Source organism: Parasteatoda tepidariorum, chromosome X1 (genome assembly GCF_043381705.1).
Source record: "Parasteatoda tepidariorum isolate YZ-2023 chromosome X1, CAS_Ptep_4.0, whole genome shotgun sequence".
Taxonomy (NCBI): domain Eukaryota; kingdom Metazoa; phylum Arthropoda; class Arachnida; order Araneae; family Theridiidae; genus Parasteatoda; species Parasteatoda tepidariorum.
In genome coordinates this window covers 28,186,737-28,201,553 of record NC_092214.1, presented here as the reverse complement: position 1 = coordinate 28,201,553, position 14,817 = coordinate 28,186,737, and the positions used below count along the sequence as shown (strand labels likewise).

The 14,817-nt window shown below is 30.4% G+C and overlaps 1 protein-coding gene across 4 annotated transcripts in view; it reads left to right on the top strand.

Moving 5' to 3' along the window:
* Window positions 1-8,035, top strand: part of LOC107446660 (MFS-type transporter SLC18B1) — a 63,659-nt gene extending 55,624 nt beyond the window's left edge. For all 4 annotated transcript variants that reach the window (XM_016061357.3, XM_043043949.2, XM_071187438.1 and 1 more), the window contains exons 11-14: window positions 1,117-1,212; window positions 3,964-4,038; window positions 4,965-5,058; window positions 6,522-8,035. In XM_016061357.3, the coding sequence (XP_015916843.1) occupies window positions 1,117-1,212; window positions 3,964-4,038; window positions 4,965-5,058; window positions 6,522-6,653 (397 nt within the window). In that variant the 3' untranslated portion in view covers window positions 6,654-8,035. The remainder of the gene's footprint in view (window positions 1-1,116; window positions 1,213-3,963; window positions 4,039-4,964; window positions 5,059-6,521) is intronic.
* Window positions 8,036-14,817: the final 6,782 nt, after the last annotated feature.

Here is a 14,817-nt window from a genome sequence, read left to right as displayed (position 1 = left end):
TATTGTCTGTATCGTCTACCGTCTACACTAATTAATCAGCATATTTGAGGTCACCTCCTTAACCCTTTAAGATTGAGTACTAGAATGCGAAGATCCGATCATTAGATCAAAAGTTATTCAGGCTGGCCCGTTTTGCATTTCGCGCACTGTACGTACCGCTCTTACTAGATATGAAAACTATTCGCAAATAAAGTATCTCTTATGCAAGCTATAACTCAATACATATCCTAGTTGCTTCAAAGCATAATCATTAAAAAATATTTATATTCTTTTTAAAATGATTTAAAAGCTTATTCATTAAGTGCGTGTAAGTGGAATTTATTATTTTTTTTATCTTAGTATGCATAAAACAGATGCGTGTTTAATTATTACTATTTAAATACAAGGTGATAAATATTTTCTTGGATTGATATTTAATACAAAAAAATGTCTAGACTAATGTCTAATGTCTAAATGTAATAAAAATGGCAAATAAACATATTTCGTTTTGAACTCGGTCCAAGTTATTTCTCAATAACCTGAAAGGCTAATTATACTTCTATCACGAGAAACCTTATATCATTGAAGGCGAAAAATAGGGGATTTATGTAGTTGAACTCTTAGAACAAGCCACCAAAATGGCTAATAGTCAGTTTCGAAAGGCTACGAAAAAAGGAGTTCTTCCTAATGAGTTTCTCATTTTGCAATCAAACTGCATAACAATATGAAAAACAAAATGAATGTCTTAACAGATTCTAGATTCCAATTGTATCAGATATTCAATTTTCTGGGAAAAATCAAGCGGCTTTTCAAAAAGTAACATATTTCCCTCTAAGTTATGAATATTTATAAATTTTGACGCTGTTGTTTGGTTTTTTTTTTCATTACATAAAAAAGTAAAAACACATGGCTCAAATTCGAAATAAATGTGAAATTCAAAAAAATGCAAATACAAAAAAAAAGAAGAGTTTTGATTAATTTTGCGCAAATTTATGATTGATACAATCCGAATTATTTTTTAAAGATTTATATTCACCTTGTTTATATAAATTTGTCCGTTAATATAAAGTGATATATTTTAAAGGGATTAATATTTGCGTTATAGTTATGATTTATGATTTTCAATTGTTTTTTTAGAACCTTGTGGACTGTAATTGGAAGCCTTGTAGTTGTGGGTTTGGGGCTGTCAGCGAAATTAGTATCATCATTTATAGGAGCTCTTAAAAATGTGATGTAAGTATATGGTTAAAGATTATATTTAAAGATTAATATAATTTTTATTAGCACTGGAAGGGCCGGGATAGCCTGGTCGGTAGGGCACTGGGCCCATGTCCGAGAGTTCGTGGATTCGAACGCCGCCGGCCGAAGACTGCCCGTGTAGTAAATGGTGACTGATGCACGTTAAATCTGTCGAGTCGCAAAGTCCTCCATGTTCCCATAACAGATTAATGCCTTTGGGGGTACTGGATTGGAGATCGATCGTGCTCTGATTCAGGTCAAAATTGCGATCTGTTGATGAGTGAATGGATGTATGAATGGGTTCGCCCTATACAACTGATGTGACGTATGGTGTGGCAGAAGTCGAATTCTTGGCTATAGATGGCACTATTGGAAAACAAGAACAATCGCACCCCTCTGCCTAAACAGACATACGAAAGCAAGCAAGCAAGCATTAGCACTGGAAGTAAACTTGCTTGTTAAATATTACATGTTACATTTTTTTATATCAATCATCGTAAAAATGGTTAGATTGTATACGAATAGCATAACTGCTTTAAAATTAATAAGAACTTTACTAGTTTATAAAGAGCTGAAAAATGTGACTTTTCAGGAATTGATTTGAATAACATTTTTAATATTTTTCGATTAGAGATTTATTTTTCCAGCCACCTTTCAAGATATTAGTTTTTATTGGCTTAAATTTGTTTCTAATTTTGTCATACAAATAAAGAAAAGAAGTAAGAAAAATCAAAAATAAATAAGTTAGTTTCACTATTTAAAAAAAATTAGTTTGACAGAAATCAGTCTGCATTTTTAGAATATTTAGTATAAGTTTTAGCTCATATTGAATATAATTATTTTGAAATAAATTTATGACCAAAGCTACTAATCCTATTAGCCACGTAAACTGATGCAAATAAGTATTTCCAAAAAGCAGTCGCAAAATTGTTTGGTGCAATATATTTGATACCGGCTATTCGCCTTTCTCTGCATTATATTTTTCTTTAATGGTATAAAAATAAAATGTGTAAGTGTCTAGACCTCCACGGCTTCAAGGTCATCTTCCTTCTGTCAATCCATTTTTTTCCTTTTTGTTATAAACTTATTTGTAATAGAGTATGGTCTGCTTAGCTAGATTATATATCACCGTTACATAGGCGCATCCGGCTGCTATGTCAAGAGCTCTACGGCAGAGGAACATATTTGCAACACTTGCACGAAGTGTTGCAACTATGATCCAGATGAGTTAAATAATATTAGTTGATAAATTTATTTATTTATTCAAAGTAAAGTTAGTTATTCGAAGCATTCCCCGAAAAGTTTTTATTCCCGAAGACATGAAAATGTCAACTTTTTGCAATAACTCTTGAAATATTCCTGAATAACGATATTTAAATCTTTTAACAATATCTGAAGCATCCCAAACACGTTTTAGGTTCTATGTCATGAATGAGAAGCATTGAGCTGTGTGAGAGATAGTGTTAAAACGTCACTCATAAATATTTTTAGAGATTTTATTATGACGGCATCTACTACTGAAATGTGGGGCATAACAAAGGGAGCAAAAAAGTTATCTACGCAGTTAATCGGAAAAGAAAGACATTTTATGCAAGGAAAGCATTCTGTATGAATTTTATAGAGATTGCGATCCTGCTACATGAAAAGCTAACAATCAAATTACTTAACCGAATTTTTGTTTACATTTTATATCAAGGACACATTTAATAAAATTTAAAAAAATGGACTTTGCTTTCAAGCTTATAGCAGACTTATTGCTAAGAAATAAAACGAAGTAAAATAAAAATGCGAAAAATCGAAATTGTTGATTTTGAAAATTTAGAGTTCTTCGTTAACAAAATTACCTTACCAATATCGAAATTCATATTCACCCGATTTTAATATCAGTAATCGATTTTCGTATTTGCATGATATAAAAATTATGCATTGCTATTCGTATACACTCAAAATGTTTAATTTTACATTTAAAAATACATTTACACATACATTTAAAAATTACATATCACGATTCAACTTCACGTGACTTAAAACTTAAACATCGTAATTTATATTCACCTAATTTATTTTTTACGAGTTTACAAAACCAATTTATGGATAAAAAGCAAAGGAAGAAAAATTTTTGTATCCTAATTATAATTCAAAACGTATTTGTAACATTTAAATTCTATGTTCACACGTATATTTTAAAAATTACTTTTAAAAAATTTTAAATTGTTTCCCAGAAGCTATTCTTATTTTTATCATTCAAGAATTTCTTTATCTGCGTCTAAGAATTGTAATCTCAATAATCAGTTATGAAATGTGAATTTCTTAGTTTTCGAAAACTTAAGTGTACAATATTAAAGAGAATGCTTCAAAGTTTTTTTAGATTAGATATTATATAAAATCGTAAATTCGGTAATACTTTTTCATGAGGATGAAAAATAATTTTATTAGTATTTTTTTTAAATATTTTTATCATTGTAAATAATTAAGTGAAAACGCTTTTTGTTTTATATCGTACCTTAGACTTTCAATATATTGAAAGTTTAGTCCATTTTTATTATCAGTATAGAAGGCACTGGCAAGATATGGGTTGATTTTAAATTAAGAGTAAAGAAAAACTGTCACAAACTCGCTACAGTTATAGAAATAACTTGTTATTCATTAAAAGGGTTATGATATAATATATTTATGACGCTAGATATCTAAAAAACAGCTTCAAAAGGAATTATACTAACTTTAATTTTGTAATAATTATTTCAGACATAGAGGATTTCCTGATAACCTTGCTACCTATGGAATGGTTTCTGCACTATTTTCAACAGCTTGTTCAACAGGGTAATTACTTTGTTTTTACATTTCATTGACGATTGTAATAATTATGAGACTGTCCATGAATGATGTCATACTTAGGCTACATGATATTGTGGCTTAGTGAGAGAAGGAGGAGATAACAAGAAGTGTGGCATTCTACATTTTAGTTGAAATTAAAAAAATTTAAAAATCAGTAAAATGAATATTAAAATTTTTTTGTCTTACGTTTGTTTCAATAATATAAATATGCTGTTTTCCTTCTCACGATTTAATGATATTTTCGCTAGTTTCATTGATTATTGAATCGAATAATATCGATGTTGATTAAGGTTTAAATTAATATACTCATGGTAAACCTAATCTCATATAAATGTTTATAGTACGATATGAAATGTTCCTCTAGAAAATCGTTTGCAGTAATATAATCTTGTTAAAAAAAAGGTACACTTAGCATAGTAAAAATATAAGAAGAGTAATGATTAATTATGAATTTTATAAGAAAGAAAAATTTAAATTCAAACTTATGATTGAACTTTATCTAGTGATGCTTGTCTGCTACCAAACTAACCTTTAATTTCAGTTTCAGCATGGTGTGGCCTGGGTAAAAAAGTAACAGTGTTGAGCAAATATCGTATTATAATGGTTTGACATGCAGTATTACACATTGTTTTAGATATTGTTTTTCAGATTTGCAGCACCATCTATTGACAAACTTTAACTTTTTGAAATAAAGGTTAGAATATGTAAGCTGGTTTCCTAATCAAAACGCAGCAAATCCCACATATCTTTTTCTTTGAGAAACTCGATATTAAATTCTTCACGTTGCATGTAGAGATCTTTCTGAGTTGATATAATTTAATAGTTGATATATTATTTACAACCAGCGTTTTATTTTTATTTATATATATTTATTCTGTTTTTTAATTCATCATGAATCTTTCATTATGTAGAGCATTCATAGGCCCATCTCTGGGAGGTTTCCTATTAGATACCACAGGATATAGAATGGGAACTGTTGTAATACTTTCATTAGAAATATTTTTCGTAAGTATAAATTTTTTGTTTTTATGGGTGAATTCCAGACTAAAATAAAGTATTTGCACTTAACAAATTAATTTTACATATGCTAATTAATATTTCAAAGAATTTGTGAAACTTGAATGCAAGAAAGAAATTATTTATTTTTTATATTTTTACGGGTGATCAGGTCTTACTTCTTTATGCAATAGCTTTGACATAAATTCATTGTATTTTCGCCCAACTTAGGGAAATTATTATGTAAAATTAAGTAAATTATGGAATGCACATTCATAAAGCTATAAAAGGTAATCTTAGCTGGGAAATTATACTATTTTTTTATTTATGAAACAATTTATGCGAAGAAAATTATTTTGACCGATAATATATATATTCAAAATAATAATGAATATTAATAAGTAATAATAAATGATGGTTGGTAAATATTGTACACAAAAGTGCACAAAATATTTCAGTAATTTAAATATTCAGTAAATTTAATATTTCAAAATATTTCAGTATTTCACAAACTTTTCATAAACACTGAAAAATACTGTTTTTTAAAATGTTTATCATGTAAATGCTTGTTTCAAAAATTTATTTTTTAATTATAATTTTTAAGGACAAATCTAAGATAATTAAGAACATTTTGATAAAACATAATTTTTTCCGCTTTGAATATACACTAATAATAAAAATTTTGTCTAACAAATCCCTTCACGAGGAACTTTTTCGTGTTTAAAATATAAAAATTGGATTAAATTGAAATTGTGGAATATTTTGACCTTCTAAATGTTAAAAGAATGTTGAGAAATTTCAAGTTAAAAGTTTAATACAAGAACAATTAAACGCTGGCATGTTTTTTCTTTATTAACAAAAACTAATAAATAAGAAGCATGTATTGTTGTATGGTATACCTTAAATAAAATTTAAATGTTTTCGCTCTCGGACACTCTAACTTCTCTCCTTTCGGCTTACAATTTCAAGTTTATTATTTGTTTTGTTAGAAACTATAAAAAATCAACAACCTAAAAATTGTTGAAAACTGAGGGAGTTAATCATATTTGAAAAGAAAATTTTAAATTATTACAGACTTTCAATGTAACAAAATATACATTAAGAACTATTTGTTCAAAAGATATTAAAAAATTTTACATATATTTTATTACTATGCATTCATCAAATTATTAAATTTTAGTTAATATGAAGTTTTGATAAAAAATTTTAATTGATTCAGCTCTCTGAAACAAATTAAGTACTTGAGATAATGTTAAGCTTGAATAATTCCCTTAATATTTAAAGGGCAAGTGTTTAGAAATAAATTAATTATTGAAGAAAGAATATTTAGCTTACAGAAATCAAATGGTTTTAAAGGAATTTTTAGCTTATTAAAGGCAATTAAATATTTAAGGTGAATTATCTTAAACAATGCTAAAAACGTTTTTTTTTACTCAAAATATTCAATATTAAAATGTTTTGCTCTTTTTTAGATGGTAATTCTCGTTACATACGTTGTTTATTCAAATATAAAAAAAAGAAATGCTGAAAGAGATGAATGTGAACGAGAACCATTGATGACTTCATCTGTTACACGAAGATCATACAGTTATTCCTCAGTTTAGGCAAACTCTAGTAATTTTTATAGCTCAAATCTGTACAGTATTTTCATAACTGTCATGAATTAGTACTATTATAATCATGAACTCATTAAATGTACAGATCGATACAAAAACAAAATGTCTTTAAAATAGTTTTTTCTTCTGATATTGTACTTTTCAAGAGTTATGAAAATTTAAATATGAGAGGAGCATATATACTAATGAGAACTATACGTATATATTCATCTATTATTGCAATTTTCTTTTTTATGTGTTTAATGATCGTGTACATAATTCATTAAAATACCTGTATTGAAATAATTGACCTACTTAACGAGATCTTCTGGTTTTGTCTATAAAAGTTTTTTGATAAAGTTTGAGGTTTAAATTTTGTTAAGCACTATATTTGCTATTTATCTTTCGATTAGGCGTTCCATAAAGGTGATCGGTAATCACTTCTATCTTTTATAGTCTCATAAAATTATTAAAACAATAACCAGTGGTCTCAAAAAAAGTTATTAAAATTTGACGGATTATCATCGTGGTCTATATCAATGATTGTTGGATTGAATTTAGTGAAATCATTTTGGTTGTTTTATGAAACTTATAAAAGTATCTAATATTTTTGTTGTTGTCTGATTTGACCAATTTTGTTTCATTAGATGATAAAACTGGTTTTTATGCTTTTAATCTGCTTTCATTGCTATAGATTACGATAATGATTTATCATTTTTTAAAATTTTTATATTTTATTTTGTAATTCAAATTTAATCAACGTAAGTGTAACATTGTTTGACTTCATTATTGACAAGGATTGTAGAAATTTATACGAAGGGCAATAATTTCAAAATAATGTTTAGATTATAAAAACTTAAAAAGAAAATTTTTACGCAAAATTTATGTTTCTTTCAATTTTTGCGAGAGAAAATATTTTAGAGATATTGTTAACCATGTTTTTAGAGGCATTATTCGCATAACTTTGATAAAGCATTGATTTTCATAAGTATTTGATCATTTTTCTTATTGATTGGTGCATTTTAAAAGTTTGGCTGAACTAGTTAACGATATACAAAATGTATATTTTTATACAAAGATTTGGTAGCTTTCAATTATTCTTAATAGTTGTATAAACACATCAGTACTTTTGTATATGTAATAATTAAAGTGATAATTAACAATTCTTATCATACGTTGTAGAACAAACATTCAGAAGATATTGAACAGTTTTTCTGTGATAGAAATGGAAAAAAACTTATTTTTTATATTTTGTACTTAGAGTCAATATTTTAATCTGATTGTTATAAGTAATAAAATTATTTTATATTATTTTTATCTTGGATTCTTAAACCAAAGTGGTATGAATAAATAAGTCTCATATTTCATAAATAAATAAATTTTTTACCTAATTGTGCAATTTTGCCTTATTCTTAGTTTTTTAAGCGAACTAATAAGATGAAAATTTCATGAAATGAGTTTACATTTTTTCCATAGCTGCAATTTTGAAAGTTGCATTTTATTACAAAAACCGAAAATGAAGTGCGTATAATAATATTTTATTTTTATGTGTTTAAACAAAAATGTTAAAATGGACTTTTGACCAAAAAAGTTAAGTCTTTTCACAAATAAATTTAATATTTCATGGGAACTCAATAGGAACTGTTGGAATTCAACAATATTTGATCAAAAAGATGGAAAACGATTATAGAATTTTACAAAAGTTACCCTCTTAAACACTAAAATTTCGAAACGTTAAAATATTGAATTCACAAGAGCTGCGCTTCTATTTGCTGAATTTTTAATAAAACGCATTTATGCACACAGACTTTTTAATATTGTGACTCGTACCTTTTTATATTCCGAGACCATATATCAGATATTTTGATTCATTTAAAATTTGTATTAGGCATTATATGCTCTAGGGGAGCTGGAACACATTATTGCAGTGGTTCGATACTTTTTTAGGAGCCGTTATTTTAGTTTGGCTAAGTATTTGGCATAATCAGAATATTCCAATAATGCTTTAAATAGACAGAAAAAATCATTCTTAGGCGATATACTGCTATATTTTCGTAAGTAGAATTAAAGTTTACATTAAGAGGCTCATACCTCCGACTATTCTTATATCTAAAGTTTTGGAACAGTATTTTGCAGATGGCTAGCTCCCTTCCATTGAGGATCATATTGCATCAAAAAAACTTTATTTAACATGTTGACTGCAGCACGTGTTTACAGTGAAATCTCCTTCAGACCATGAGTACTGCTGTATGAAGCATATTCTGCTGAGTACACACACCGCCGTTTGTTTCCATGGTATCATGTCTGTTCATTTGTGTCCGTTACTTCGCATCTGTTTCTCATCTCACCACTTTGCATGATCTTTGCCGTGTAAAGAGGAGTATAACTCAAAATCTTTACCCTAATGTGCTGAAATTTTGAAAAGAAAATATGGAAAACTTATTTCTTAGAGAGTCAAATAGCAGTGAACAAGAAAGCTTTCACGAGGCTCACAATAATTTTCTTAATAAATAATTGTTGCATTAATTTTATAACAATTCAATAGTTTTGTTACTTCTTGTGAAATATCTTTTCAAATGCATCCGAATATCCTTCGCAAGTAGTTGAATAAGCGTCACCCCCATATGGGTGACGCGTCCCGATCAGAAACTTTCCTGGTACTCGAATATGGGTGACACCGCTGGATCAGAAACTTTGATGTCACCCGAATATGGGTGACGTGGCAGTCAACGTGTTAAAGTGAGTTTTTGTATTTGAAAGTTTACTAAAAATATTGACTGCATTAATTAATTTGTACGTTTTGAGATCCAACCTACGAAAAATGAAGATGAAATCTTAGTGCGTGGAAATCCATTCATTAAAAAAATTTCAATTAGGTGTTTATTTTTTTATTTAATTTTTACTTTGCATGCTGTGCTAAGCAGGTCAGGGATTTAAGTAATAAGTGAAAATACTGCTTTTCTAATGTGAGCGTGACTCTGTCCTTAGACTTTAACGATTGTTTGAGAGAGTTTAAAACAAAGCTTCCCAATCTTTTTTTCCGTCAAGGACCGGTTATAGTTAGACAATTTTACCGCAACCTGCTGAGGGTTGCGGTGTAGCGTGAGTGGATGTAGATTGTTAATATTGTAGACGTTTTTTTTTTAATAATTTTAATTTATTTTCATTTAAACTTTAGATTTATTTGCATTTGAACAACAAAATAAACTTCTATGCACGGTATTGGAGCGGCTTTAGATGACGTTTATCAGCTCCCAGTTAACCACACAACGCAGTATTACAGCACAGTAAATAAAATGGAAATAATTTAGTATTACATGAGTGGCCCGTTAGCGATTTTAGATTCCAGATGGCGTTTAACGACTCGCTCTTCTGTTTGGAATTTTCCTACATAAGTTTAAAAAAACCTTGACTTTATTTCGATTTTTTTTCTTGACTTTATTTCTATTTTAGATTATAAAGTTTAAAAGAAATAAATCTTGTATCATAATTGATAGCAGCTACAACCAAAAGAAAACTCTTTAAGCAAGAGAACGAGTCGTTAAAAGTCGCTAGATTGTAAATTAGCGACCCGGTACCGCTCGCGGCCTTTGGAAGAGAGGGACAAAAAGTAGTTTTTGCCTGTCACAGTGAAGATTTTAGGATTACAAAGATAAAAAGGTGTCCAGCAATTCTTAAGAGGTAAAATATTGTGATAAAGTAATTGTGGCTAAACGTTCTGTAGTATGAAAAATAGTACACATTTAATAAATTTTGATCTAATGATCCGATATTCTAATTTTAAAAGGCGACTTTAATGTTTCGAGGGCTTAACTTTCAATATACAAATTAAAATTTTGTAAGTATTTTAAGTTGCAAAATGAGACACAAAAGTAATATTTTTATAAATAAAAATTCCTTTTTTAACGGATATGAATTCTTGATCACAAAATATGGGGGGGGGGGGGNGAAATAAAACTTCGGATTGCGGACACAAAAAAAATTAAATTTAGAATAAGGGGCCCAAGCTTTCAACCACCTTCTTGCCTAAAGTATTGGGATCATATTTTCAAGTTTGTGACTATCCCATCCTATATTTTGTGGGTCAAGAATTCTAATTTATTTTATAAAAAGAAAGTTTATTCAGAAAAAGTACGTTTTTGTGTCTGATTTTGTAACTATAATCTGTCCAAATATTATTTTAAGATACAATTTTTAAAACCGAATCCTTATCCCTAGGGAAGTATAACCCAATTTCTAACTGAAACGTACTGCGTGTGGGTAAAAAGCAAGATTTGTTAAAACCATGGTAAAGGGAGGGATAAATTGTATAAAATGGAGATATCGCGTAACATTGAAATGCCTATTATATTTACAAAGCGTATAGCATATTAAAGGGTAGGTCTTTCCACCATTAGAATTGAGCCTTAGTATATGTGGAAATACGATCATAAATTATTAAAAGTGCTAGCTTTTTTGAATTACACATTGCATAGCGAGTGAGAAAGACACCCTGAATAATTTTTGATAGAGACCTGATTTTTACGCTATAGGACGCAATCATAATAGTTCGAAAGCAGACCTGAAATATGCTAATTAGTCAGTGCAGACGATATTTTAAGTCATAAAGTCAGACACCAAAAATTTCAGGCCCCAGTTCTTTCTCTCAATAAATATACCTTTTTTTTTGATTGATTATTTTGACTTGATCCACAAAATTTCAGGAGCAGCCGCAATCTCGAAAATTAGATCTTAATAGTTTGGTAAAAAGAACGGTCTTAAGTTTGGACCCTTTGACGTTAATTTTACTTTTTGCGTATTTCGCGATATCACAAAAATTTCTTAAAGGAGCCAAAAAAGTTTTACAGACAATTATAAAATTCGTTTTTCCGTAGCTAATTCAATGCAAGGAATAATCTTTAGTAACTATTTATCGCTCCTTTTTTATTTCATTTAATAGTAGTTGAACGAAAATTGAATTTTTAGGTCCACAAATTTTTACATCATTTTGAAGGATCTAGTTTTGTATAACAAAATACAAAATTTAAGCGAAATAGATCGAATAGTTCTTTATTTTGATCAAATTTAGTATTTTTCGATATAAAACTACATTAAAATTTAAAATTTTGTAAAAGTTTGCAAACTTTGAACTTTATAAATTTTTCAATTATTTAAAAATAAAATAATAAGAAATAATAAATAATTATTGAAACTTTCTTTTGTGAGAAATTATCTTTTTGTAAGATTGACTTTTATAATTGTATTCAAAACTGTTAAATTCACTTAAAAAAGTTTCAAGATATGAAGAAATACGGAAAAAGTAAAATTAACATTAAAGCGTCCAAACTTAAGATCGCTCTCCTGATCAAACTATTGGGACTATATTCCCCAGTTTGCGGCTACCCCCTACATTTTGGGAATCATAATCAGTAGAGAAAAAAAAAGAAATTTTTAACTAGAGAAAGTAAGTCTTTTGTATCTGATTTCGTAACTTAAAATATTGTCTGCACTAATTCGTTGGCGAATTTGAAGTCATTCTCTCGAATCATTAAGATTGAGTCCTGTTACTTGAAAAAAAAATTTTTTTTTTGCGTGTTTCGCTTTTTCCCTTCCTTTTTTCGTACTGTACATAGAAAACTCTGAATCTTTTTGGAATCATGTATATAAAAGTTCTGGAACGTAAAAATCTGAAGTCCTTGAAGCAAACAATTGAGGAACTTGGTGCAAAAAGTAAGTTCAGATTTAGAAAATATTTTTGGGATCTAAAAGAAATTAAAAAATTCCTTAGGTTTGTATAGCTTTTCCTATAGCATTTACAATATCCTCCTAAGTCCCAGCTTCGAATATATTAGGCATTTTTATCTTTCTCATGAAATATTGATTTAAGAATCTATACAATGACATAAAAAGCCATAGTAAGTACTTTTTAAATTGTTTACTTTACCTACTGTAAGTACTTTTGTAAAGAAGATCTTAAACAATTACAAGTAAAAAGCATAATTTATTTATTAATTTTTACTCATGAGCATGCAGGCTTGTGTGCTCATTATAAAATGCAGCTTATAGGCCGTTGTCAAGTTGAAAAAGAAATAACAGAAGTTAGAGGACTCCACGAAGATGTATTTATAGTCATGGTGGTATACGAATCCGCAATCTCCACGCCACAGAGCGCTTGATGAGCGAATCCGCTCTCCCAAGGAGGTTCCGAAAAGCATAAAGTCGTTTTATTAAAGCAAGACAAATTTCAGTATACACATTTAATACCTCCATTTAAATGCACGAAAAACCCATAATAAATAATTACTTTGACCTTGTGTGGTATTTGCTTTTTAGGGATGAGCTGTCGTCACAGTACAACTACATTAATAAACTTGCGGTGATCGACTAAGTGAGTCGATCACCGCGTAATAAGTACGGTGATTGACTCCTTTCTTCTGATGGGGCGTTCCTGGCTGAGCGGTATCACCCGCCAAATGCTGTGTGAAGCATGGAGTTGGCGGGTTCGAATCCCGCTTTAACCCTGGATGTAACCCTTGTTATGTCCTTTTCTGAATTCTTCTGTCCCGCAATGAACTGATCGTAAAGACACGGTTCTCAGAAGAACACCAAGTCAAGCATCACTAGTTGCGGTCAGTAAGCGGGTGGGTGACCACTTTGCACCGAGGGTGCATGGTATCTGTCCTCGTTAAATTGCTCTACTGTAAAGTGCTCGACTTCACATGCAGGTCATGGGGCTACTAAAGCAGGAGAGCCATTCCCTCTCCAGAGGATCAAAATTGCGATGGCATGTCTTCGAAACATTCTCAGGGATGTTTCCCAGGCCGTCGCCAATAGCTCATTGTGCAGCTATACTGCGACTTCAATAAAATACTTAAATTGTTCTATCTGTCCTTCTATCTGACAAAGGTTTATAAGCCTAAATTAAGCAAACAAGCCAGCAAATGTATGTAATTTCAATAAAGCAATACTTCTAATCCAAAGATTATGCAGGTGCGTACGTTGAATATATTACCACAATTCAGCTCGAACCCACTGTCTCTGCACCCCATCTCCCAACCACCGAATCACGTGTGTATTTGTCTTTGCTCTACAACCAACTGGATATTACATTAAAATAATTCGAACAACTGAGATGGATGGGAGAACGTGCAGCATTCTCAACTATCTTTCCTTTGGGGATTCCCAATCTATAGAATATAGATTGTGCCAAGTCTCAGCTCAAATCATAGAAGACGAACCATGCTTCCATTAACCATTGTACCAATTTACCCGTCATAACAAATGGTCAGCCCTAGCTCGATGTTGGAATATGTGGTACTTGCTAGATAGAAACTGTTTTAAAAGTTTGTTCGTGCTCCAAAATTATGAAAAATTTTAACGTTTACAAGCGAATGGTACACAAGTGCTTAAATAAAAAAGGACTAACTTGGATTGATTGATTTGTTCATTTACGTCGCACTTGTGCTGCACAATGGGCTATTTGCGACGGTCTGGGAAACATCCCTGAGGAGGATCCGAAGACTAACTTGGATGCAGAGACTGGAGTAGTGCTCTTCAAACTGTAAACGTTCTGTGCACTCATTTCACAATTTAAGATTAGACCACATATTTTATCTTTCTAACAACAAATTTAAATCGCTCAAGCTTCACTATTAAATATTTGTATGCTTTATTTATTGTAAACGTCGAAATTCTTCAGTGATTTCGGAACACGTGATGCACTCCATGGTTGTCTTAGTCACTTGTCTTAATAAAACAATTTATTATATATATTCATTGATACACATACACTTTCAGGCTTGTGTGTTAATGATAAAGACAGCATATAAGCCTTTGAATAATTGAAGAAAATATAGTAAAGATTAAAGGTGGATGTTGTTGTTAATTTACGTCGCACTAGAGCTGCACAATGGGCTATTGGCGACGGTCTGGGAAACATCCCGGAGGATGATCCGAAGACATGCCATCACATTTTTGATCCACTGCGGAGGGGATGGCAACCCCCGCTTCAGTAGCCCAACGACCTGCGCGCGAAGTCGAGCACTTTACGGTAGCACAGTTTAACGAGGACCAAAACCGCACACCCTCGATCCCTACGCAGACTGATCCAAGTGGTCACCCACCCGCACACTGACCGTAGCCAGTGATGCTTGACTTCGGTGATCTGCTAGGAACCGTGTCTTAACGATCAATC